Genomic DNA, 26,238 nt, shown 5'->3' with positions numbered 1-26,238 from the left:
ACAGTCTGTACAGCCATCCATCCGGTGAACAAATAAACGTTCACCGGACTCGGGCTCTGCCTGGCACTGCTTTGGTGACGGGGGTAAGAGCACTAAGCAAGATGTTGCATTGTCTTGGAGGAAAACAGATGCCGAGAAGGTAAACACTTTCAGGTAGTGACCGCGAGGACACTGCTGAAGCAGGGTGGAGATGTGGGAAGGGGCCTGTTTGCATGAAGAGACCAGGTAGGCCTCATCAGGAAGGCAACATCTTGAATGTGTAAACATGACTAGCTGGGGCAGTTCTTCATATTCAGCGTGTATGCAAGTCACCCTTGGACCAATACCTAGCCGGGCGTTCCTTCCCTTTCCCCTCCCATGTCTGCTGCTCTGCCGTGTGCCTGTCCTGGAGCTCCATGGTTAGGAACACTCACCACCCTTGCAGAAGACCTAGTTCTGCGTCCCAGCACCTACATGGCAGCACTTTGCCTTACTGCTCCCGTGTGGCTCCCGTTGCCCCGAGTCCACTACCTTTACTCACTGTAAAGAGAGGATCTGATCCAATCCTTTGCCTTCCGGCTTCCGGCTCTGGTCTTCTCCGGGTGAAGCCCAGCTCCTTCCTTCTCCTGGCTTCGTGCCTTCCCTGACTTCCTGACCGTCGGCTTTCTGCGCTTTCACCCATGAGATCTCTTGAGTAAGGTGGGATTCAGTTCAGTTGGCTGCCTCATACTTCTGAGCGGGCGGAAGGAGTGAGGGACCTGCTGTTGAGAATGGTATTCCTCAGCTGGCTCAGGACATGTTCGCTATGGAGCGTACGACCCACCCATGCTTAACCTCGTTAACCCCTTCAGTGCAAAGTACTATATATACTCACACTGCCTGCTTACCATGGCTAGCCAGCACTGCATCATATGCAGTCACATGTTAAGAGTTTAGTTCCAAATGAGAAAACATGTTCGTTATGTGTGTATAACTTTAAAAAAAGATGTATTTATGTTATGTATATGAGTATAGCTGTCTTCAGACACACCAGAAGAGGGCATCGGATCCCATTACAGGTGGTTGTAGGCCACCATGTGGTTGCTGGGAATTGAACTCAGGACCTCTGGGAGAGCAGTCAGTGTGCTCTTAACCACTGAGCCATCTCTCCAGCCCCTGTATATAACTTTTAATGAAAACTGATTCTCTTTCTTTTATAGAACTATGCCGTTTCTGGGTCAGGACTGGAGATCCCCTGGATGGAGCTGGATCAAAACAGAAGATGGGTGGAAAAGGTGTGACCCCTGTAGCCACGAGATCAGAAGTGAGGATAACCAGTACCCCGTCAACCACAGCATGTGAGTCCCAGTGAGGCCCAGTCACTGCCTCAGCCTCTGTGTTTGTCACTCGCTCACCGCCGAGCTCTGCCATGTGTGGCTTTGCTCACTGTTTTGTCTAGGTGTGCCTAATCCGTGACAGTCGTGGATTAAAGGAGTAGCCAGCCCTACCCGGCTTGCATATGGGTGCTGAGCGTTTGAACTCAGTCTTCCTGCTTGCACAGACAGCAGCTGACCTACCTGCTGAGCCATCCCAGGCTTGCATCTGAAGCATGTCTAGCTCCTTCCCTCAAGCCTTAAAACTACTCCAAGCACTCCCCTCTGTGTTTGCCCTTTTGTGACTATGTTTTGTTGTAGTGCAATGTCCTCAAGACCCAGCTGTGCTTGGCATGAACTGGTAATGTCCCTTTGTTTCTTAGGGCTCCTTCCTTGTGTGGATAGTTCTGTTTACTCATGTGTGCTGTTTTTGGTAGACATGGGGAATGCCCATACGTGTCACAGTCGTCACCAGTGCTGTTAGGAGTGCAGGAGAGCGGACCTCTCTAGACCGTGCCTTCAGATTCTTCGGTTTAGATGGTAATTTGCTCAGCATTGAGGCCTGACTGTACCGTTTCCTGCACCAGTGCTTAAAAGTTCTCCCTTTCTGTATCCTCCCCAAGATTTATGTGCTGCATTTTTGGACAGGATAGTAGCCATTTTAGTGGAGGTCACATATTGTGGTAGTTTTAATTTTTGTTTCCTTGAGAATTAATGTTGCTGCCCATGTGTTCGTTTGCGTTTCTTCCTTGGAGAAATAGTAAAGTTCTCTCTACCTGCCCTAGGGGGATTTACTGTTGAAATTCTTCCTTCCCTCCCTCTATCCCTCCCTCTCTCCCTCCCTCTCTCCCTCCCTCTATCCCTCCCTCTCTCCCTTCTTCCTTCCTTCCTTCTTTCTTTCTTTCTTTCTTTCTTTCTTTCTTTCTTTCTTTCTTTCTTTCTTTCTCTCTTTCTTTCTAAGATTTATTTATTTTATGTATGTGTACACTGTAGCTGTCTTCAGACTCACCAGAAGAGGGCGTCAGATCCCATTACAGATGGTTGTGAGCCACCATGTGTTTGCTGGGAATTGAACTCAGGACCTCTGGAAGAGTAGTCAGTGCTCTTAACCACTGAGCCATCTCTCCATCCCCTCTTCTTTTTCTTCTTTTTTTTTTTAAAGCTGGATAAGGGACATTTATCTTGGTCATATGACCAAAGGTTATAAAAATAGGAAGTGTTTGCTCTAAAATGTATTTGACTGATAGTTTATATACATGAAAAACTAAGAGGTTGGTATAATGTAAATAGCTTTATTAACATTTATACACATTAAATTTTAATACTGGAAGTATTTTTTTTCACTTTTAGATTTTCATAAACCTGGGAGTAAAAACAGTCACCAAAAATGTAACCACTTCCTACCTCAAATTACCTCACAAAAATAGCAGCTAGTTAATAATTTGCTAGCGTAGCCATTGTTCTTGATCATGACCTCTGGGTCTCCCGTGGTGGCTCCATTCCCAAGTCCTCTGATTCCCATCAAACCCCGGGCAGCTTCAGAAGCACTCAGCAGTATCCAGAGGACGTTCTGCCAGCAAAGTCAGGGGCTGGGGGAGCTGCACAGGTGTGGGCTGGCACAGCCTGTCCTGGCTCAGCTGGCAGAGTGTGTTTCCTGCACCTGCAGGTGGCATGTCGAATACCCCACCGCTCATGCACATGGGTCCCCAGCTCAGGAAGCTGGCTGGGCGTCCTCTTCTGTAGACTCCCATTTCTGTGACATTTCTTCAGGACAGCAATGACATCTCATTTTTCCTTTGATCAGTTTGTGACTTTAGTTAAAAAGCGTTTTCAGATTCAAAACGATCTAGTCTCGGGATCGGTCTAGTAGACCAGCATGGGAGTAAGTATCAGATTGTAAGATTCGAGGCCCCGTGTGTTCTCTGGCGTTGGTGTCATGGCTGTGACGGAATGTAGTTGTGTGTTTGAGGTGCCCTCTGGCTGTCTGGGCGATTCACCACCATCGTCTGTGCTGCTTCACTGCTGTCAGGGACGGAGAGACTTAATGTGGCAAACTCGGCTGTTTGATTAAGAGTGCACTCGGTGGTGGGTGAAAAGTGGCTTTTATGCAATCTTCACATCAAGAGCGGTGACGGGCAAATGAGTCCCTTTAGATCGGCGGTTTCCAGTGCCATTCTCACAGGCGACAGACACCAGACAGCCTGTACCCACAGCATTTTCCTCCTGGCTTACAGACCAAAAAGTAACTGCAGTGTGTCAAAAAGACGCGTCCTTAGTGTTTACAGTGTGGATTGCTGTTTACACGTTTCTGTTTGTTTGTGTGTTGAGGCAGGTTCCAGTGTGTGACCCTGGCTGTTACAGAACTTGTTCTGTGGACCAAGCTGTTCCAGTTTTTCTTACTACATAGAGGAAACTGTTTTAAATAAAAAATGTTCGAGTTGTCATGGCTTGACTTGAATTCCTTGTTTGATACAAAAGGAAAAATGCTAAAATACTTTAATGCATTTAAATATCATCCATGTAACTTTGATCTGACTGGTTCTATTAAGTACTTTGGTATATTTGGTAGACGCTTATTAAGAAAATGCAGGGGATTGGGGATTTAGCTCAGTGGTAGAGCGCTTGCGTAGGAAGCGCAAGGCCCTGGGTTCGGTCCCCAGCTCCGGGGAAAAAAAACAACCGAAAAAAAAAAAAAGAAAAAAAAAAAAGAAAATGCACACTGCAGGAGTAGTCAGTGTCAGCGCAGCGGTCAGTGTCAGCGCAGCGGTCAGTGTCAGTGTCAGCACAGTGGTCAGTGTCAGTGTAGCGGTCAGTGTCAGTGTCAGCGCAGCAGTCAGTGTCAGTGTCAGTGCAGCTGTCAGTGTCAGTGCAGCGGTCAGTGTCAGTGCAGCAGTCAGTGTCAGCGCAGTGGTCAGGGTCAGTGTCAGCGCAGCGGTCAGTGTCAGCGCAGCAGTCAGTGTCAGCGCAGCGGTCAGTGTCAGTGCAGCAGTCAGTGTCAGCGCAGCGGTCAGTGTCAGTGTCAGTGCAGCAGTCAGTGTCAGCGCAGTGGTCAGGGTCAGTGTCAGTGCAGCGGTCAGTGTCAGCGCAGCAGTCAGTGTCAGCGCAGCAGTCAGGGTCAGCGCAGCGGTCAGTGTCAGTGCAGCAGTCAGGGTCAGCGCAGCGGTCAGTGTCAGTGCAGCAGTCAGGGTCAGCGCAGCAGTCAGTGTCAGTGCAGCGGTCAGTGTCAGTGCAGCGGTCAGTGTCAGTGTCAGTGCAGCGGTCAGTGTCAGTGCAATATTCTCTCTCAGCTCAGCAGTAGTTAGCATCAGCCAATATTTGAAAAATGTAGACAATAAACAGGAACATAATGTTTAAGTGTGATTGGGGCACAGCAAGTTTAATGTTGTGGTCATATTGCTACTAGGGTTCTTTTCAAGGCTTTTATAGTTTTGTTTGTAAATACTCAGGTCTTGAAGTCGTATGATGTTTGGGAGATTCTAAAGCCCGACTCACTTTCAAGAGTCATGTTTTAAAAGAAACAAGAATATATCTTAGTTTCTTCAAAATGCAAAAGACATTAATGTAGATATCACCTGTAAGTTTTAAGCTCTTGTCTTCCTTGAAATTTAGCTAGTGCTCGCCAGGATTTAATCTCCCAGATTACCAAGCAAACACTCTTAGAAAAGGCACACTAAATGAATTTCTCCATGACAAACTTCCTTTAATGAAGTATCTCTATTTCAGTATCTTAAATAGTGGTGAAGAAGAAATATTCAATAATGACTGTGAATATGCAGCCAAAAAGAGGAAGAAGCAACATTTTGGAAACGACACAGCTGCTCACAGTAAGAGTGTTTTCATAGTAAGTCTGTAGCCTTTCATGTATGGAATATGGAATATGATGTATGGAATATGGAAACGACACAGCTGCTCACAGTAAGAGTGTTTTCATAGTAAGTCTGTAGCCTTTGATGTATGGAATATGCATGCTGCCACGATCCACTGCACGCAGGGCTCTCTGTGAGGCACAGTGGGGGTGCGCACACACTGTGTGGCCACCGGACTGCTTGCAACTCAGCTGTTTGCCTGGTGAGGTTTGTACACCAGAAATGAGAAGCCTGAAGCTTATGTCTGCTCCCGAGTAGCGAAGCGCGGTCCTGCTCTGAGCCACTCTCTGAGCAGAAAGGCCCCTCGGAGGGAGTGTCTAGACGTGGGGCCATGGGGACTGGGGACAGGAGCCAGCAGCAGGCAGAGCTGGAGTAGAGGGCGATGATGGACAGGTAGACAAGCTTGAGGAGGTTCTGTCACAGCTCTACCCACCTTGGCACATGCCACAAATACCTGTTAAAGTGAGAAGAAGGCACAACCATGTGAAGAAGCTTTATGATCTCAAATGTACCACGTGTGGCTGTCACAGGCAGTAAGAGACTAGAACCTTCTATTAGGTATACAATGATATAGAGGTAATATTATAGTACTTTTTAAGCATTTATACTTTGGTATAAAAACATCAATTTTCTTCTAAGTTAATAAGGTATGGTAGTGTCAGAAATAATACCTTTTCATGTAGAGGTGTGAGCACTCACGTGATATTAGGGAACAGACTGCGTGTTAACACTTACCTAAGCAGAAGCATCTCTCAACTGGGGCAGGGAGTTAATGTTGTTAGCATGTCCTGTCGTCACAGTGGCCCTAAAATGCTGAGGTTGAAATGATTTGCCAGGTTTTAAAGACGTTTCATCTTTGTTCTAGGTTTTTATCGTGAAAAATGGATCTATGTCCATAAAGAAAGCACAAAGGAAGTAAGTGTGCCATTAGAAGAGTAATGTATTGTTTCTGTCAAATGTCACAATAATTAATATATTTCACTAGTAATGCGAGGTTTATAACTCACATCCTAACAGATGAAAGTGAACACATACACACACACACGTACACACACACACACACGTACACACACACACACACACACACACACATGTACACACACACATGTCTTTTTAAAATAGTGATTACTGTTATGCACATGTACTTGTGTTCATTGGCATGTGTATGGCTGTGCACTGGGGATGTGTGGTATAGGCATGCATGTGGTGTTAGATGTATTTGAGGTACATAAAGCATGTAGTATGCTTGTGTTCTATGATCTGTGTGGTACATAAAGCATGTAGTATGTTTGTGTTATATGATCTGTATGGTACATAAAGCATGTAGTATGTTTGTGCTATGTGATGGATATGTGTGGTATGTTCCTGTGTGAGGCATGTGCATAGATACGGCGCATGCTCTGCACCTCTGAGTGCTATATGATCTATTTGTATTTATGGTGTATGTGGTGTGTATTTGGTATGTAATGCACATGTGATATGTGCATGTGTGCGGTATATGGCATGTTTATGTAACATGTCTGGCACACATGGACATGATACACAGTTCATATTTGTGATATGCTTGTACATGGATAGTGTGTATGCCACACATACGTGTGTTAGTGGTGTTGTACTGTATGTGATCCATGAGTTTGGATGTATGTGTACTTTTGATCCTCATACATCTCTGGGTCAGTAAGAGTAGATCCGCTGGGTTGGATCCATGTTCTGTCCGTGGGAGCTGCTGTTGCTGGTGACGATTTTCCTTTATCTCGTGTTTTGGGTTTTACTGATGTGGACACCATGACCCAGGCAACTCTTTTGTTTAATTTTTTTTGTAAGATTTATTTATTTTTATGTCTATGAGTACACTGTAGCTGTCTTCAGACACACCAGAAGAGGGCAAAGGATCCCATTACAGATGGTTGTGAGCCACCGTGTGGTTTCTGGGATTTGAACTCAGGACCTCGGGAAGAGCAGTCAGCGCTCTCCAGAGCCATCTGCCCCCAGGGCAAGTCTTATAAAGGACATTTACTGGGGCTGGCTTACAGGGTCAGAGAGTCGGTCCATTATCATCAAGGCAGGAGCATGGCAGTGTCCAGGCAGGCCTGGGGCTGGAGGAACCGAGAGTTCTGCATCTTCATCAGAAGGCTGCTGGTGGAAGACTGGCTTCCAGACAGCTAGGACTATGGTATTAAAGCCCATACGCACATGACACACCTGTTCCAACAAGGCCACACTCCCAGTGGTGCCACTCCCTGGGCCAAGCATATACAAACCAATGCAGATGTCCCCGGGCTCCTCCTTCCCTAATACAGAGTGATCATGGGAGCCACACTGAGGTTGGCTCTGCAAACACCGTGGACTTTTATCATCTGCATTTGATTGCTAAGCTGATGAGCCCTTTTATGAGTCATTCCATAAACCAGTTGACTACACCGTGTCTCCTGTTTCTCTGCTTAGTTTTAAGTAAACCCAGTTCCTTTTATAGACCACGAACATCTGCATTCACTTTATTTTACATCTGCTGAGAAAGAGAAACTAAGGGTACAATTCACATTACACAACTATGAGGCTAGGATTAGCTAAGTGTTCCAGAAATGTTAGTATCTTTTTAAAAAAATTACCACTTTTATTTATTCAGTGTGTGTGCGTGCGTGCGTGTGTGTGTGTGTGTGTGTGTGTGTGTGCGTGCGTGCGTGTGTGTGTGCGTGCGTGCGTGCGTGTGTGTGTGCGTGTGTGCGTGCGTGCATGCGTTCGTGTGTGTGTGCGCGTGCGTGCGTGCGTGTGTGTGTGCGTGTGTGCGTGTGTGTGTGCCTTACACTTACGTGTTATGGTAAGGATGTGGAGGTTTGCCTGTAGCACAACTTGTAGCTTTCTCTTTCTACGGTGTGGGTCCTGGGGCTTGAACTCCAGTTGTTAGACTTGGTGGCAGCACCTTCCCTGATTATGTCTTTAAACTATCTCGGCTTCTAGAAGGTACTTGATTGTGGCAAAGAAGGCTTACTTGGTGATGGTTAATGCCCTTAAGTGATTGTAGCAGGAGACCAGTCCTTGACATACACACTACTGAGTGACTGCCAGAGCTAGTTGTACAAAGCCAGCTCGATTAAACATCTCCCCTCCTTTGTGGACCGTGTGTGTTCTATCTGGGAAAAGCAACAAGGGAAGTTTGTTAAGAGACTGCCAGGGCGTCCCGTAGCCCTGTGGGATGGGGTCTGGCAGACTCACAAAGAGCTCAGGACTAGCTGTCTATCTGTGTCTGGTCCTGGGCCGCCTTCTTCATACCTGGTAGTGACCCAGGCGGCTGAGCAGACAGGGGCTGCCGAGTACACTCTGGCCTTGTTCCATGGGAGCGAGTCGTCACCTCAAAGAGGTGCTCTCACCACCACAGGTTTTTCTCCTTAAAAGTGAGATGCACTTCAGATTGTACTTCGCACTCTGTCCTTTGCTCCCCACAACTCCACAGCAGTGCTCGGCATGTAGCAAATGCTGAGAGAACACGGGTATCAATGTTCTGTGCGGATGTGTGGGTGGGTTGTACACATTAGGGCCGCTCTTAGAGCTCTGTGGTTTCCCCACGAGGTCAACACATCTGTTGCCATCTCTGCTGCTCCTCTGCAGCCCAGAGCGCTTTTTTCTAACCCAGTCAGTCGTCCACATAACTCTGAATGGAAATCTGTGTGTTTGTGTGTAGTTTACGTATCTCAGATACAGAAGGAAGGTTTTCAGATCTGTCCTGACCCGAGGTGAAATCTGTACAGACTGGTACAGAAAACAGAAGACATTTCAGACAGAATGGCAGTACATTACTTAGGACACTGAAGAGAAATGACCTCCGTTTCATTTTTGATTCTCGGACCTCTGTAGCTCATTATAGCAGTCGGCTCTTGGGGTGCTCAGCTCTTGTGATCCCAGCCTGTAACCAGCTGCTGTCAGACTTGGGTCACCTGAGCACATCCCCACCAGAGCAGTCAGCGCTCCCCGCAGAGACGTGCTGCTGAGCTTAGCTTGTACAATACCACATCCCCAGGCCTCCTTGTCTCCAGCCACAGAAGGCAGACTGGTGTTTCAGGAAGATTACTGTACCAGCAGTGTGAAACACTGCTGTGCCTCAGACCTCGTAACACACAGTTGGCTTCCATTAGCACTGCTGTCTTTTGCTCCATTCGCATTTATAGCTGACATGGGTTTTAGAATGAATACAAATGCCTTTGGTTAGAGACTTCTATACCCTAACCGATATCGGCTGTTCACTCGTTTTACTTGGCTGACTGGCTGGCTGACGTCCCTGCTTGTCTGATGTCTTCTAGAGGCATGGCTACTGTACCCTGGGAGAAGCCTTCAACCGCCTAGACTTCTCCAGTGCGATCCAGGATATCAGACGGTTCACTTATGTGGTCAAAGTAAGTGGTTCTTGCAGAAGCAGCTTTGATGACTCTCAAATGACTAGTTTGAAGGTTACAAGTATGAGATATTACATAAAGGGTCACCTGTCTATGTACAGAAAGGAGAGGGACAGCTCAGGAGAAGACGGGAAGGGGATTTGCAACACTGAGGCCACAGTTGCAAGTCCCAAAGGCCACAGGAACTAAGATATTACAGGGCCTCTTTCTTGTTAACCCCTCCCACATTTGGGCTCATGAGGATCCCTGATGAGTCCACATGCGTGTTCTACTTCTCTTGAATGAGCCTTCACTCAGAATGAGCCTCAGCATGAGGAACAACTGGCTAATAGACAAGAGAATTTTACACACGATAGAACTGCAGAAAGTCTCCCAGCATTGCTCTTGGCTTTTGAGAAGTTTCTGCCTCGGGCCAGCTTCAGAAGGGAGCGGTCTTTGCTGCATTAGCCCACTGCAGTTTGCTTTTGTCTGTGTCTCATCCACTTCACTGCACTGTAGGTAAAGCCCAGTCAGGCTTCATACTGGATAGCCTATCCCTGTGCCACTCTGAGGTACTTACTGCCTGCTAGGCACTTAGTGTTGTGGCAGGACGGAGCTGTGAGACTGGGTTGCCCTTGGCCTCAGCTAGTGAGATGTGTAATGTGGGACCCTAGGCAGCACTAGCGGGTAGCAGGAGAGGCAGTCACGGCGCCTTTTGGCGCCCAGTGTACATGGGGCAGTGGCTCCTGAGCTCCTGCAGGGCATCTGTCTGAGCGCTTCTGTCCTGGGGATGGGACTTGTTCAAGGGTGGAGGAGTTAAGTCTCCAGGGTGGACATAGCAGCTCTCACAACACCATTACTGCTGCCAGCTCCAAAATACTTGTGTAAATAATCTTCTTCTACAAAGTAGATGTGACGGGCCCTGGAGAGATGGCTCAGCGGTTAAGAGCACTGGCTGCTCTTCCAAAGGTCCTGAGTTCAAATCCCAGCAACCACATGGCTCACAACCATCTGTAATGGGCTCTGAGGCCCTCTGCTGGTGTGTCTGAAGACAGCTACAGTGTACTCATATATAATAAATAAATCTTAAAAATAATACAAAACCAAAAAGTAGATTTGACTTACGCTGTTTTCTAAATAACAAGTTTTCTTAAAGGAGTGGTACTTATACCTGTTCAGAATATAATTACCCCACCCTGCTGGCTGGGTGTCTTAGCTTCTTGGTGCTGTGATGAAACACTCTAACAAAAGCAACATGGCGGATGAAGGGTCTTGTTTGAGATCGTAAGGAACTTTGGTGTCCTGCTCACTGTGGTGGCAGCCCTGGGCTGGCTCATGTGTCCTCAGTGGTGGCAGCCCTGGGCTGGCTCGTGTGCCCTTAGTCTTTTTGTTCCTTCTACATTGTTATCGTAAGATGTTGTTGGGTTTGAGCAAATGCTCTTTGTGTGTTTACTGAGAGGATTATGATTTTTTTTCCTACTCTGTAAATGTGTATTCGGTTGACTGGTTTCCCATGAGATATGACTCTCGATTCATGTCAGTAATCTTGAGTGGTGGTGAAGGGCTTGACATGCAGCTAGTTTCTGTTTCCTGAAATTGGGCTGGGGGCAGATTTTAGCATGATTTGTTGGTTTGATTTTTTTAAAAAATAGTTTTCTTTGTCCTGTAGTGTTTGTTGTTTTGTATCCTAATTTGCTTTTGGTATTGATATGCAAGTGTCATGGTGTACATTTGGAAAGCTTCCTTCCCTTCTTGGAGTATTTTGAGAAGTGGTATTGGTTCTTCACATGTGTGGTAGCACGCAGCGGCACAGCCGTCTGACCCTTGTCACGCTGCCTTGGTCTTGCTGTCCATTGTCCATCACAGGTCTGTCGAGGCTCTGTTTTGTTGCGAGGCATTCTCAGGCTAAGATGATAGCAAACTATGTTGTTCCCTGACACGGAGCTGTGGAAGGGAGGAGAGATCAGAAGGTGGCAGGTTTGCGGCAGACAACTGACATAGCTGGATGTCTCCTCTGAGGCCTGAGAGGGCGAGAGAGTCACGTAGAGTTACATTACAGACGTGCCCTTAGAACAAAAGAATGTAAGCTGGCCTGAGTTGTGAAAGAGCCTTCCATGGGGAAAGAACGAGGAGCTTGTATAAGCTGTAATGACATGTCAGAATTAAAGCCGCACCTCTGTTACATCCGTGCGTGCTAACAAGTTGGTGAAGTAATGGTTTCTAGTTTGGGTCAAAAAGTACATCCCAGCTCCAAGTTACTCATAGTAAATATTGAATGTAGGAACCTGAAGTCGGGAAAGATGGTGTGGGAAAGACAAGTAAAAATGGAAAGGAACAGGAAGTGTGGAAGGACACAGCCCCTGTGCAGTGCCCGCAGGGCTCAGTGCGTACTGGATGGTCGTGGGGCTGCAGGAGGCATGGGCATCAGGATGAGCCCTTGTCTCTACACCACTGTCCGCATTGCTTAGACACTCACAGTGATCTTTCTCGGTTCCCTAATTTTCTACAGTGTGTTTGAAGTGATACCGGAAGAGCTTGACCGTGACATTCTTTTTAAGTCTCAACTTGGAAGGAAGGGCCTGTCGATTTCCCGATTGTCTAGTCAGCTTTCGACAGTGGGTCAGGGCATGAAGGAGCATGAGGAGCCTCTGTTAGCGACCAGCATCCCCTGCAGCTGGGGGCTGAGCATTTATTCATCTCTCGGGCTACAGCAGACCTGTGAGATTTGTGAGCAGGACAGAGAGCAGGCCTACTTTCCTCAGGAGCTGGAGTCAGGTCCCCACAGCACACAGAGATTGCAGACCCTTCCTGACTGCTCACGTGGGTGCATCTCACTCTGTCATCCAGCGTGTGACCTCACACTGTCATCCAGCGTGTGACCACAGTGTTTCCGTAGTGAATGGATTTACAGACGGCTTAGCGTTTCTCTTCTTTCTTCAAGCTACTGCAGCTCATCGCGAAGTCTCAGTTAACCTCTCTGAGTGGAGTGGCACAGAAGAACTACTTCAACATTTTGGATAAAATCGTGCAAAAGGGTAAGATTATTACTGGAACATTTGTTGTCTTTTTAAAATAAAGTATTTATTGATTAATAGTTCACAGAGTAGACAACCTGGCCATTTACACAATTCATTAGTTCTTAGAGCAGCTTATTTATAGGCTTGGGAAACCATCTCTGATGTTAACGTTAGAACATTTCCAGTTACATGCTCTGTTGGGTTGTATTTGGTTCTGTCGCCCTCTCTCACCCATTCTTGCTGGCTAGTTTTATGTCAGCTAAAGTCATCTATGAGGAGGGAGCCTCACTTGAGAAGATGCGTCATAGGATCAGGCTGCAGGCTGCCTCTAAGGCATCTTTTAAAATTAGTGACTTACGGAGGAGGCCCAACCCATTGTGGGTGGTGCCATCCCTGGGCTGATGGCCCTGGGTTCTATAAGAAAGCAGGCTGAGCAAATCATGAGGAGCAAGCCCGTAAACAGCACCCCTCCATGGCCTCTGCATCAGTTCCTGCCTCCAGGTTCTGCCCTGTTTGGCTTCCTGTCTGGGCTTCCTTCAGTGGTGAACAATGATGTAGAAGTGTAAGCTGAATAAACCCTTTCCTCCCCAGGTTGCTTTGATCATGGTGTTTTATCACAGCAAAAGTAACTAAGACACTTGCTGGCCCCTTCTTCTCCTGGGTCCCACTCCTACTTAGACAGGCAGCCATAGCTGCTGGGCGTCCATGACTGCAGTGGCAGCCATAGCTGCTGAGCGTCCATGACTGCAGTGGCTATGACATGTCCAGAAGGCGGCATTTCATCGCACTCCTCCCCATCTGCTGGGGTCTTACAGTCTTTTCATTTAGGTTTGGGCACTGAATGGTCATGTCTCCTAGTCCCCTGGACTGGTGAAGAGTTTCTGTGTTAACCTCTACTCACGCAAAGATAAGCCTCTCTGCCCAGTGAGAGCAGCACTAGGCTGTGGGCACAAACAGTTTGACATGTCCATCTCGCAAAACTGCATAATAGGTCTGCCCTGCTGCTGCCGCCACCCCCCCACCCCCGGGCCTGTTTGGGCTTTTGTGCAGGTTTACAGTACCAGACTTGCATTTCCTGCCATGGAGCAAACGCTCCTATCCAGTCAGAGAGGAGTTGGTTGTCCCCTCTCCCCCATGGAACAAACACTCCTATCCAGTCAGAGAGGAGTTGGTTGTCCCCTCTCCCCCAAGGAGCAAACACTCCAATCCAGTCAGAGAGGAGTTGGTTGCCCCCTCTCCCCCAAGGAGCAAACACTCCAATCCAGTCAGAGAGGAGTTGGTTGCCCCCTCTCCCCCAAGGAGCAAACACTCCAATCCAGTCAGAGAGGAATTGGTTGTCCCTTCTCCCCCATGGTTCAAACACTCCAATCCAGTCAGAGAGGAGTTGGTTGTCCCCTCTCCCCCAAGGAGCAAACACTCCAATCCAGTCAGAGAGGAGTTGGTTGCCCCCTCTCCCCCAAGGAGCAAACACTCCAATCCAGTCAGAGAGGAGTTGGTTGCCCCCCTTCCCCATGGAGCAAACACTCCAATCCAGTCAGAGAGGAGTTGGTTGTCCCTTCTCCCCCAAGGAGCAAACACTCCAATCCAGTCAGAGAGGAGTTGGTTGTCCCCTCTCCCCCATGGTTCAAACACTCCTATCCAGTCAGAGAGGAGTTGGTTGTCCCCTCTCCCCCATGGTTCAAACACTCCAATCCAGTCAGAGAGGAGTTGGTTGTCCCCTCTCCCCCAAGGAGCAAACACTCCAATCCAGTCAGAGAGGAGTTGGTTGCCCCCTCTCCCCCATGGAACAAATACTCCAATCCAGTCAGAGAGGAGTTGGTTGCCCCCCTTCCCCATGGAGCAAACACTCCAATCCAGTCAGAGAGGAGTTGGTTGTCCCTTCTCCCCCAAGGAGCAAACACTCCAATCCAGTCAGAGAGGAGTTGGTTGTCCCTTCTCCCCCATGGTTCAAACACTCCAATCCAGTCAGAGAGGAGTTGGTTGTCCCCTCTCCCCCAAGGAGCAAACACTCCAATCCAGTCAGAGAGGAGTTGGTTGCCCCCTCTCCCCCAAGGAGCAAACACTCCAATCCAGTCAGAGAGGAGTTGGTTGCCCCCCTTCCCCATGGAGCAAACACTCCAATCCAGTCAGAGAGGAGTTGGTTGTCCCTTCTCCCCCAAGGAGCAAACACTCCAATCCAGTCAGAGAGGAGTTGGTTGTCCCCTCTCCCCCATGGTTCAAACACTCCTATCCAGTCAGAGAGGAGTTGGTTGTCCCCTCTCCCCCATGGTTCAAACACTCCAATCCAGTCAGAGAGGAGTTGGTTGTCCCCTCTCCCCCAAGGAGCAAACACTCCAATCCAGTCAGAGAGGAGTTGGTTGCCCCCTCTCCCCCATGGAACAAATACTCCAATCCAGTCAGAGAGGAGTTGGTTGCCCCCCTTCCCCATGGAGCAAACACTCCAATCCAGTCAGAGAGGAATTGGTTGTCCCTTCTCCCCCAAGGAGCAAACACTCCAATCCAGTCAGAGAGGAGTTGGTTGTCCCCTCTCCCCCATGGTTCAAACACTCCTATCCAGTCAGAGAGGAGTTGGTTGTCCCCTCTCCCCCATGGTTCAAACACTCCAATCCAGTCAGAGAGGAGTTGGTTTTCCCCTCTCCCCCAAGGAGCAAACACTCCAATCCAGTCAGAGAGGAGTTGGTTGTCCCCTCTCCCCCATGGTTCAAACACTCCTATCCAGTCAGAGAGGAGTTGGTTGCCCCCTCTTCCCCATGGAACCATCGCTCCAATCCAGTCAGAAGAGTTGGTTGTCCCCCTTCCCCATGCCATTATTGCACCTGCAGTACCAGAACTTTAAAGAATAAATCTTAACTGGAAACTTGGTGCAGGGGGAGGGCCTTTTCTGACACCAGGCCAAAAGGTGTGTCTCTCCAGCAGCTAAACCTTGTACTCCAAGGAAAGAGCTAATCCCAGAGAGGCCCAGTCCTACAAAGATCCTTGTCCTTTCATGGTTAACCAGTCATATTTCATTCAACCATTGGGTTCTGTAATCTGTAATGATTGCAGCTTTTTGACTTAGGTACCATGCGAGTCATACTTCTCCTTTTATTTTTATCTTCATAGAATTATTTATTATATGTATATAAGTACCCTGTAGCTGTCCTCAGACACACCAGAAGAGGGCATCAGATCCCATTACAGATGGTTGTGAGCCACCATGTGGTTGCTGGGAGTTGAACTCAAAGAGCAGTCAGTACTCTTAACCACTGAGCCATCTCTCCAGCCTCCTTTTAATTTAATATACTTACCTTAACCCTTTAGTGACTATAAGTAAAGAGAACTTTCTGTTTTATACCACTAGCATGTACACATAGAGTAATTTGTGACCCTGAGTATGAGCTGTTTAAGTCTCCTTACCATAAGTGAAACAGAAAACCTACACTGACTACTTTACAGGCAAAATTGTAGACCCAACCAAAGGTTTAGTCAGGTAGCATTTTAGAGCTTTGACAACTCTTATTAACAGTTGTGATATCTGAAAAATGAAATTGCCATGAAATGAGATCCATGGTTTTTAATATGATAAAGTACATACAACATAAAATTTATTATTTCCAACAGTTTTCAGCAAACTGTTCAATAGCTGCACATTGAGGTGGCCATCACTGCACCCGTCACCTGTCACCCATCACCCATCACCCATCACCCATCACCCATCACCCATCACACACTGGCTTTGCATGTGCCAGCCCTCCTCCCACCCCATCATTGCATCGTGCCTGCTGACTGAGGGACTTGTGTACACAGGGTTCCATGATGCTCTGTTCCCCTCCTGTAATCGGCTCTTTCCCATGTCACACATCTTGTGGGAGCTCATGACACAGGTCACGGTTTCCTTCATCCCCCAGCTTGAGTTCTATCCCCGTGTGTGAGGGGATCACACTTTGCTGTGTTCTTCTCTCGGACGTTTGGGGTATAAACCTAGATAACTGTTAACAGGATTCCCTGTTTGGCTTTGTTTATTTCAGTTCTTGATGACCACCAGAATCCTCGCCTGATCAAAGACCTGCTCCAAGACTTGAGCTCGACCCTTTGCATCCTTGTCAGGGGGGTGGGGAAATCAGTGTTAGTTGGGAACATCAATATTTGGATTTGCCGCTTAGAGACGGTTCTCAACTGGCAGGAGAAGCTGCAGAATCTCCAGATGACTAAGGTAGGTTTCTTTGCTTGGTTTGGTTTGGGGTTTTTCTTTTTTTTGAGACAGGATCTTGCTATGTATCTCTGACTGGCTTTGTAGACCAGGCTGGCCTTGAACTCAGATATGCCTGCCTCTGCCTGTGGAGTGCTGGAGTTAAAGGTGAGCGCCATCACGCCTGACCTAAATTTATTTTTGTGATACACACATGCTAAGTGGTCAACGAGGAGAAAGTTTGGATTTAAAACTAGATACAAATAAAGCTGGGGAAAGTGTATAGACCTGGGCCTGACCCTCGATGAATCAGGATGTAGACCCCCTTTCTTCCCTTGCTGCCACGAATCATGATTAATGTCGTCAGCAGTTCCACATCTCCCATCCACCATTTTCTAGGTATTTTCTAGGTAAAATAGAGCGGGGGCAGGCATGAGGGAAATCGCCACATGCCAGACCTGTGAGACCACCCTGCATGAAGACTGAAGTGGCCATCAGAGCACATGGCCTCTTCCCTGTAGTCACGCTGAGGCTGCCTCTACGGCATGGCCATTAGTTTTTGTTGAAGAAAGCCACTGTGTTTTCTTGACTTGACACCGCCGTGGTTCCTTTTAGCAGGTAAACACTGGCCTCACACTCAGTGACCTGCCCTTGCACATGCTGAACAACATCCTGTACCGATTCTCAGACGGCTGGGACATTGTCACCCTGGGCCAGGTAACACCAACCCTGTACATGCTCAGCGAAGACCGGCGGCTGTGGAAGAGGCTGTGTCAGTACCACTTTGCTGAGAAGCAGGTGAGTGTGGGCAGCTGCTTCTGGGGCTCTGTGGGTTCTTCTTTCTTCCACCCTCTCCACCTTCCTGCCTTCTGACACTGCGTAAGAGAGAAGAAAGGATGGCGAGGAAAGGAAAGAGATCCCTGAGTAAAGTCGGGGGTGGGGAAGGGGCAGCGTTAATGTCAGACTACTTCCTGCTCATTAGGGGTGTCTGGTTCCTTGGGGCAAGTGCGATCTTCACCATCAGGATATCTGCTTTCTCCTGGTGGTGGTTGTGGTTGTGGTGGTGGTTGTTGTGGTGGTGGTGGTGATGGTGGTGGTGGTGGTTGTGGTGGTGGTGGTGGTGGTTGTGGTGGTGGTGGTTGTGGTGGTGGTGGTTGTGGTGGTGGTGGTGGTGGTTGTGGTGGTGGTGGTGGTGGTTGTGGTGGTGGTGGTGGTGGTGGCAGTGGTGGTTGTGGTGGTGGTGGTGGTGATGGCGGTGGTGGTGGTGGTGGTGGTGGTGGTGGTGGTGGTGGTGGTTGTGGTGATGGTGGTGGTGGTGGTGGTGGTGGTGGTGGTGGTTGTTACAACTATGTAACAAACAGTAACCAGCATCACCCACCCACCAGCCTCCAACCAATAACCCAACCTGATCCCCGCCGCTTCTCAGGGGTCTTAGCATTTGTACCCTCTGAAAAGCCCCCAGGATTCCAGACCTTACACAGTCGCAGAAACTACCTGCAGCTGGAAAAAATCACGCCTGTGCTAGAGCACAGCGCAAATCATAGTCAGCTGCTGTGGGCAGTCTGAAGCAGCCCATGTCCCACACTCGGATTAAAATAAAACCATATTCCCACAATATTTCTGTGTTCTTTAAAGAAACCAAAATTCCAACTACAAGTGTGTCGTTGGTCCCTTGAGTCAGGTCAGCTGGTCACATGCTTGGTGCTCAGATGAAGTTGGGGACGACGTGGACTCCATTCAGAGACTTGATAGTGTCCTGAAGTTGCTTCTGAATTCTGTCAATTACGGGGCTTATTTTTCATGTTGAAAAAGAATCACAATTCTAAAAATGGCCTAATAACAAATAACTTAACTAGCTGGGCTGTATCATACCTCCTGGGAAAGGTTATGGTGACTCCTACCTAGTGAGTCATTCTGGCTCTGCCCCTTGTCCCGGAGGAGTCAGTGGATCCTTGGAGGAGTCAGTGGATCCTTGGAGGAGTCAGTGGATCCTTGGAGGAGTCAGTGGATCCTTGGAGGAGTCAGTGGATCCTTGGAGGAGTCAGTGGATCCTTGGAGGAGTCAGTGGATCCTTGGAGGAGTCAGTGGATCCTTGGAGGAGTCAGTGGATCCTTGCAGCTCCTGTGCTTCCCACTTGGTGGCACCATCTTGGGCTCCTCAGTGTCCTGCTAGTTAATTCTCCTGCTCTAGAGTGAAGTCCCCACGTCTACTCTTCTGCAGGCTTTCCTGGCTTATTGCATAAGGCAGGACCTATTTCATACAAGGCTAGGAAGCGGCAAGTGACACACTGTCTGTCTTGTCGATGTGGGCGGGACTGAGATACGGGGCATTGTGAACTCGGAGTAAAATTGTGCCACCATGGCAAGTATGGGCAGAGTAGAGAGCAGGTCCCGTCTGAAGGAGGAGTCAACAGTCTTAGCCACATTCGAGATTCCAACCAGCTTAGAAATCCAGTGAAGCATCCAGAGCACAGGGCACCATTTAAATGACCCTCTGGGTCTTGCTTGAGAGAAACACTGGTGTGGGCATCAAAGGCGGTGGTCAGGGATGATGTGCATGTGCGGCCAGGACCCTAGGAGAGTCCTAAGCAGAGCCCCGAGGAAATGCCTATGGGGACCCAGAGCAAGTCGATTGGAGCTCAGGAAGCTCTGGGTTCTCAGGTGAGAAGCAGCACGGTCAGGAGGATGCAGACGGATGAGCATAAGTGGTCCCCTGGACTGGGGTGTGCGTGGCTGGGGCTGAGAGCTGCTACCTCGAAAGATGCTTGGGCTACTCCGTCTGAGCGGGATGGGACGTCTGCTGCTCCCGGATCCTTAGCCATCCCGTCTCTGCCTACTCTTCCTGACATCTTTCTCAGCTGGCGACCGTGTTTGTGCATTCTCCGTTTTGAGATTGGATTTGAGTTGGCATCAGAAATGCAGGAGAGACCGGATAATCTTTTGGAGGAAAGACTTAGAGCCATGGACAGAATGAGGAATAAATGTCTGTCTGGGATGGGCCTGTGCATCACACACTGCTCTGGGACCTACCTACCTCCAAGGATACCATAGGCAAGGAGCCAGGGCTCGGGCTGGTGTTCAGATATCCAGGCGTCACACACGCCCGCCTTCAGGATATCAGCTGTTCGATTGTGAGTCCTGGGAGGTCCTTGATGAAACACTGTAGAGCTTAACGGTCTGTCTGCAACAATAGTCACCTTGTGTAGAAGTCTGATTAGAGTTTGCTGTTGGCACCTACGAGTGTATCTTTTGGTGCATACTTTCTTGACTGATTCACAAAACTGAACCCGTGAGATGTTATGGGTCCTCCATGAGTGGCTGACAGCAGGCCCCTGGGTTCTCAGGATTAGTGGTAGCTTACGGTTAGGGTCAGGCCAACCGTGCAGATTAGGAACATCTCAGGGAAGCTGGAGTCTGCGTAGGTCCTGGGTTGGCTGTCTGTGGTGACATCAGAAGGAACCGATGGCAAGATGGGTTTGATGTGAGCAGCTGGCATAGATATGGGACTTGAGTAACAAAAAGACCCCAGGTTCTTATGTAGAAGAAAAACACCCGGGAATGTGGGCGTTCCGCCTGTGAGCACTGTGGGCATGGAACTGAGGAGGGGAGAGAAGGCAAGGCAGAGGTATTTTTGTCTTTAGAAACTCACGTTTCCATGGTGCTTAAAGGACGTGGAAATTGCTATCACCAGGCCTGTAATTGGCCCTCTGCTCCTCAGACTGTAGAGGTAGCGTCCCTCTGGCTGATTACATGGTGTACAAGTGATTGTTTCCAGTAATAAGAAGCAAACATCCCTCAAAGCCTAGCACTCTTAGACAAGGGCGTCTGTTCAAACGAACAAGGACACACCTGTCAGCCACATGGTGCCTGTGTATGAAGGCCTGACCTAGCCCTGGGCTTCATTCCTTCATGGCCCAAGTGATATTGCCCACACACTTTGGTACCACTTCATTTAGATGGCTGCCCAGGTTGTGTCTGTCACTGTGCTTGGTTTTGGGACACCATTGTTACCTCAGGAGCCTTGTACGTGTTGGCTGTGGTCTCAGCCTCCCTCTAGCCCAAAGCAAGCCCTCATCTACTGTATTTCCGGGTCTGGCTGTGTAGTGTGAGTAGAATATACACCAGTCAGGCTTTTGCGTCCCACCTCACCCCCAAAATGCCCCTCAGGATGTATCTGCAGTAGGAAGCAACACTTCGTCCCTTTGGGGACCAAAGAGTCCATTTTTTGGATGTGCCATGTTTTGCTCACCCATTCATCTGGTCATGGAGAATGGGTTTCCTTGTATCTTGTAGCTAGTAGGGTTGTTGCTGGGGTTATCTGTTGATGAGTTTGGGTGCAGACGTGTTTTTCATTTCTCTGAAGTAATTTCCCAGTGGTGATACAATTCACTTGCTGTGTTTAATCCCTGGAGAAATTGCAGTGTTCTATGGTGGCCACACCATTTAGCATTCCTACCAGAGTATACCAGGCTTTTGATTCCCTACATCATCCTCAACATTTGCTATTGCCTGACTTTCTTTCTTTCTTTTTTTTTTTAAATTTTTTATTAGATATATTTCTTTACTTACATTTCAAACATTATTTCCCTTCCCAGTTTCCTGTCCACAAACCCCCATTCCCTCCCCTCCCCCTCCCCCACACGGGTATTCCCCCTATACATCCCCCTTAATGGCCACCTATATTCCCCTGCACTGGGGGTCCAACCTTGGCAGGACCAAGGGCTTCCCCTTCCACTGGTGCCCCAACAAGGCTATTCTCTGCTACATATGCAGTTGGAGCCCTGGGTCAGTCCATGGGTAGTGGTTTAGTCCCTGGAAGCTCTGGTTGGTTGGCATTGTTGTTTTTATGGGGTTGCAAGCTCCTTCAACTCTTTCAATCCTTCCTCTAATTCCCCCCAAGGGGGTCCGGTTCTCAGTTCAGTGGTTTGCTGCTAGCATTGACCTCTGTATTAGACATGCTCTGGATGTGTCTCTCAGGAGAGATCTATATCTGGTTCCTTTCAGCATGCATTTTCTAGCTTCATCAATCTTATCTAGTTTTGGTGGCTGTATATATATGGGCCACATGTGTGTCAGGCTCTGAATGGCCATTCCTCGAGTCGCTGCTCTAAACTTTGCTTCCATATCTCCTTCTGTGGATATTTTTCCCCCTTTTAAAAAGGAGTAGGAGCATCTGCATTTTGGTCATCCTTCTTTTTGAGCTTCCTGTGGTCTGTGGATTGCATCTTGGGTAATTTGAGCTTTTTGGCTAGTATCCTCTTATCAATGAATGCATACCCAGTGTGTTTTTCTGTGATTGAGTTACCTCACTCAGGATGATATTTTCTATCTCATTCCGTTTGCCTATGAACTTCATAAAGTCATTGTTTTTGATAACTGAGTAGTATTCCATTCTGTAGATGTACCACATTTTCTGTATCCATTCCTCTGTTGAAGGGCATCTGGGTTCTTTCCAGCTTCTGGCTATTATAAATAAGGCTGCTATGAACATAGTGGAGCATGTGTCTTTGTTATATATTGGAGCATCTTTTGGGTATATGCCCAAGAGAGGTATAGCTGGGTCCTCAGGTTGTGGATTGCCTGACTTTCTAATTATCGCCATCCCAGTCGATACAAGGTGGCATATCCTTCCCCTTCGGGGGATTGCCATCTCTTCATTGAGGACATTGATCATTTGTGGGTCCTGGCAGTGAAAATGCCCTTTCAAGTCCATCATCCATTGTTGTTAAGAAGTGAGTTCTTTGTTTACCCTGCATCCACATCTCTTATTAAATACATGGCATCCTCAGCTGTCACAGACCTCCCTCAGCTGCCTTCTGTCTGCCTCATGGCTGCTTGCTGTCACTGTAGGAACACCATGATTTGCTTGACTTGTTCCTCATTGATTTCATCCATGTAAGTTTAATTTCAACCTTAAAATGTTTCGTGCACTGTTCTGCTTAAAAAAAAACATACCTAGTGTATATTTTAGAAAAGTCATCAAATAATTCTGAGCAGAATTGTCTTTTCTAGTTTTGTAGACATTTGATCCTTTCAGAAAAAGGCCATATCGAGTGGAAGCTGATGTATTTTACGCTTCAGAAGTATTACCCGACCAAAGAGCAGTACGGAGACACTTTGCACTTCTGCCGACATTGCAGCATTCTCTTCTGGAAGGTAAGGACTTGGGATGTGAGGACCAGCTGTTCATCCGTGTCTTAAACAGAAAGGTGAGAAGACAGGAAATAATACCCGTGATGGGAGCGTTACTGAGAAGCATTCCACCGGATACTGGGAGCGGACGTGGGGCGTCCATACAAGACACTTGTAAGGCCAGCGGTGTGGAAAGCTGGGTGCTGTGCACTTCTGAGTGGAGACCCTGTCCTAGCTACAGTGCCCATGCTCTCTCAGGACTGCCCGCAGGGCATCAGGGCCAGCCTTAGCCTCTTGTCTCAAAGCCGGGTTCTTTGGTAGGCGGTAGGGCCGTGGGACACACATGCTCAGAGTGAATGTGCAGACCTAACAAGACTAACTTTTACACCCAAAGACTGATCCTGTAGTGAAAAGCTTAGGTGTCCCTGTCAGTGATTTTGATAAGTGAGTCAGGAGCCCTTCATCCCATCATGCTATATTGAAATCTCACCACCCATTTTGTCTCTGGTTACAGTAGTGCGTTTCCCATACCCAGAGAAGAGGCTGTGTGTCCCTTCCTTCCCTGGTAGCGGCTGTAATGAGCTCAGATGGCTTGGCTTTACCTTTATCTAAATTTGGGATACAAGGCAAGCTCTTAATTGTTGGCAAAGGACAACTTTAAATGGTTTCATCTCAAACTCCATTTATAGCCACATAGCCTTTATTGTGGTGGCCCAGAGCCAAGCAGAGGAGTGAAGCTGAAGATGTTGCCACTGTCATGTCCGGCAAGGACACCAAGGGGAGTTAGTCCTTCCTGAGGTGGTTTCTCCCTCCCCCCCCCCCCCCCGCCTTGGTTCTTTTCTTTCTGAAAACCAAAAGTGTGTGTGAAGTGTCTTTGCAGCAGGCAGACTGGTCTCTAGAACACTTTCTCTTGAGAACAGGGTCATCTTACGCTCAGTTTGGCCGCAGTTCTTTGCTGAGGTCATACACACACAAAAGACAGCCTGCTAGTGTTCCCTCCTCCCCAGACAACAACAATACCTTAAGATGCTTGATAAACGGGGGTTGGGGATTTAGCTCAGTGGTAGAGCGCTTGCCTAGGAAGCGCAAAGCCCTGGGTTCGGTCCCCAGTTCCGAAAAAAAGAATCAAAAAAAAAAAAAAAAAAAAAAAAAAGAGCAGACTCTGTTGGTCTGGCCGACAAGTGGAGGGAGGGAGGTACCAGGCCTACCAGGCTGTGTGAGGCTGCAGGGGTCAATGTTAGCACAGCTTTCCCACCTCCCATCCACCCAGAGGCCCTGCTGCTTTGAGGGTCGTTTTCTAAGCTTAGGTGTGAGATGTAAGGAAGACCACCTTTCTTAAACAGAAGCAGCTTCCTTCTTGGGAGAGCATGGGACACAGTCAGGCGGGCTCGGGTGACCAGTGAGCTAGAGTGCCGCAGGGCGCGGCCTGACCGGTGGAACTGTGTTGCGGCTTTGAATGGTGCCTGCTGTTAGGTCTGCCTTAGGTTCCTGGGGACACCGTTGACTGAGGCACACAGGGGGCTTGAAGTCTATTAAGAGGGGTGGGAGAGGGGTGACAAGTCCTCACCTGGCCCTGAATATGGTCAAGATTCACACTGTGGCTGAGCTGCACCTTGTCTTGTGCCTGGCAGGTTCCACAGTGACCACCTGTCCTTATGGGGACCCTGTGCCTTCTCCCAGGCCGGCTTCTCATTGCTCTGCTTCCACCACACTGGGGTGATGTTTCTTCGTTTTTCCAACCCAGCTTACGAGCACACTAAGGTGGCCAGTCAGGGTGTGCATACCTCTCTCTGTCCCTATTCAGTTTCCCGATCCGGTGAAGCCTGTCAGAAACTGTAGGCCAAGAAGGGGTAGGGGAGCTAGGGTAGAGACTTCGCCTCTGCATACCTTTCTTGTCTCGGTATGTCAGTAGCTAGACACTTGTAGTGATGCTGAGGTCTCTGTAGGCAGGAGAAGCGAGCCTGACCAGAGCAGGGGCAGGGCAGAGATCGCAGACCTCCTCACCGCAGACCTCCTCACTGCCGTCCTCACTGCCATCCTCATGAGCAGCCCCCTGTGAGCACAGGTGAAGAGACGCACACTGCGGAGCAGGGAAAGACAGACTCTCTCATTAGAGCACGCAGCAGCAGCCAGCACGGAGCTGCCAGCCGTACAGAAGCAACAGCAGACGGTGCTGGGCTGCAGGAAATGGGGCATCCAAAGTGGCTGTCACCTCGGGGTGCATGTAGTTTATTGTTAGCTGCATTGTCATTCACAGAGCAGACCCCCCAGGACAATGAAAAAGATGACAGGCTTTCCCCAAACAATCTGGTTTCCCCCCATAGAAATATGAGGACTGTTTTATATATTTTCAACAAATAATTGAGTGTATGGCCTTCCAGATGGTTAGTTTGGGAACCTTAAAAGGAAGTGGAACTGTTTCTCTTGCCCTGGGCTTTCTTCCTTCTTTTTTATTTTTATTTCTTGAGACAGGTTTTTTTTTTTTTTTTTTTTAATTATGTGGCTCTAGCTGGCCTGAAACTCTCTGAGTAGGCCGAGCTGGCTCTGATTCGTAATTCTGCCTTCCAAGTGCCATGAGGCACTGGGTCAACGGCCCTGGCTACCAGAGCTGGCTAGAGTACGTATTTAAGGGTATAGATATGTGGTATCCAGCGGTGCTCCCTCTTTTCATAATGTTTATAGTGCTCAGAATCTAGACCCATAATGCCTTAGTCGTTCTCACAGACGTAGCCTCACAGCTCACGCTGAGCTCACCCAGCTCCGTCTGACCCTGACTTCTCCTTCCTTTTCCTCCCGTTGCTGCTCCCTTGCTGACTGTCTCCACGGTGTCCAAGGACTACCACCTTGCTTGGTTGTTGAAGGTACTTCCTGTGTGCTGTCCCATCTTGTGCACTGTCCTTGCCCTGTCAGGTGACGGCTGTGATAGCAGCTCTTGCTGTCAACCAGCTAGACTTCTCCCAGAAAGCTGACTGAGGAACCATGCACGCACCTCAGGGTGGTCTGCTGGAGGCCGGAGAAGCAGCCCCAGCCACACTGAGCCTTTCCAGATGGTGCAAGCTTTTTCTCGTGTTACGTCTACAAAACCAAGCACAGCTGCATGGTTTTCGACAACACCAACTCTGCACACCTGCTGTTGAGACAGCGCTTGCCGGGTGCCTCCATTTCTGTGTGTGGAGGGAGACTACTTACCCACCCCACCCCCAAGCCTGCAGCAGGAGGAAAGGCCCAGGAGGCAGGATGTGGAGTGGTAGGCCAGGAGGAGCAGCCTCCATGTCACCTGTTAGTAGTCCTGCCTGGGGCTACCCAGGAGCGGATTCCCAGAGAAGCCGGCATTTTTTTGGCAGTGGGAGGGGTTGGG

At 48.6% G+C, this 26,238-nt stretch overlaps 1 protein-coding gene across 6 annotated transcripts in view; it reads left to right on the top strand.

Moving 5' to 3' along the window:
- Fbxo25 (F-box protein 25) overlaps positions 1-26,238 on the top strand; it is a 32,822-nt gene that overhangs the window by 5,476 nt on the left and 1,108 nt on the right. The window contains exons 2-10 of one of the 6 annotated variants that reach the window (XM_087588868.1): positions 1,179-1,316; positions 5,055-5,155; positions 6,063-6,112; positions 9,493-9,585; positions 12,506-12,599; positions 16,589-16,773; positions 17,368-17,547; positions 22,761-22,904; positions 25,715-25,741. In XM_087588868.1, the coding sequence (XP_087444994.1) occupies positions 1,183-1,316; positions 5,055-5,155; positions 6,063-6,112; positions 9,493-9,585; positions 12,506-12,599; positions 16,589-16,773; positions 17,368-17,547; positions 22,761-22,904; positions 25,715-25,741 (1,008 nt within the window). In that variant the 5' untranslated portion in view covers positions 1,179-1,182. 6 annotated transcript variants of the gene reach the window in all.

The sequence above is a fragment of the Rattus norvegicus genome, chromosome 16 (genome assembly GCF_021556685.1).
Source record: "Rattus norvegicus strain SHRSP/BbbUtx chromosome 16, alternate assembly SHRSP_T2T, whole genome shotgun sequence".
Lineage (NCBI taxonomy): Eukaryota > Metazoa > Chordata > Mammalia > Rodentia > Muridae > Rattus > Rattus norvegicus.
Note: the sequence above shows the minus strand (reverse complement) of the source record. Positions and strands in the feature narration are given on the sequence as shown.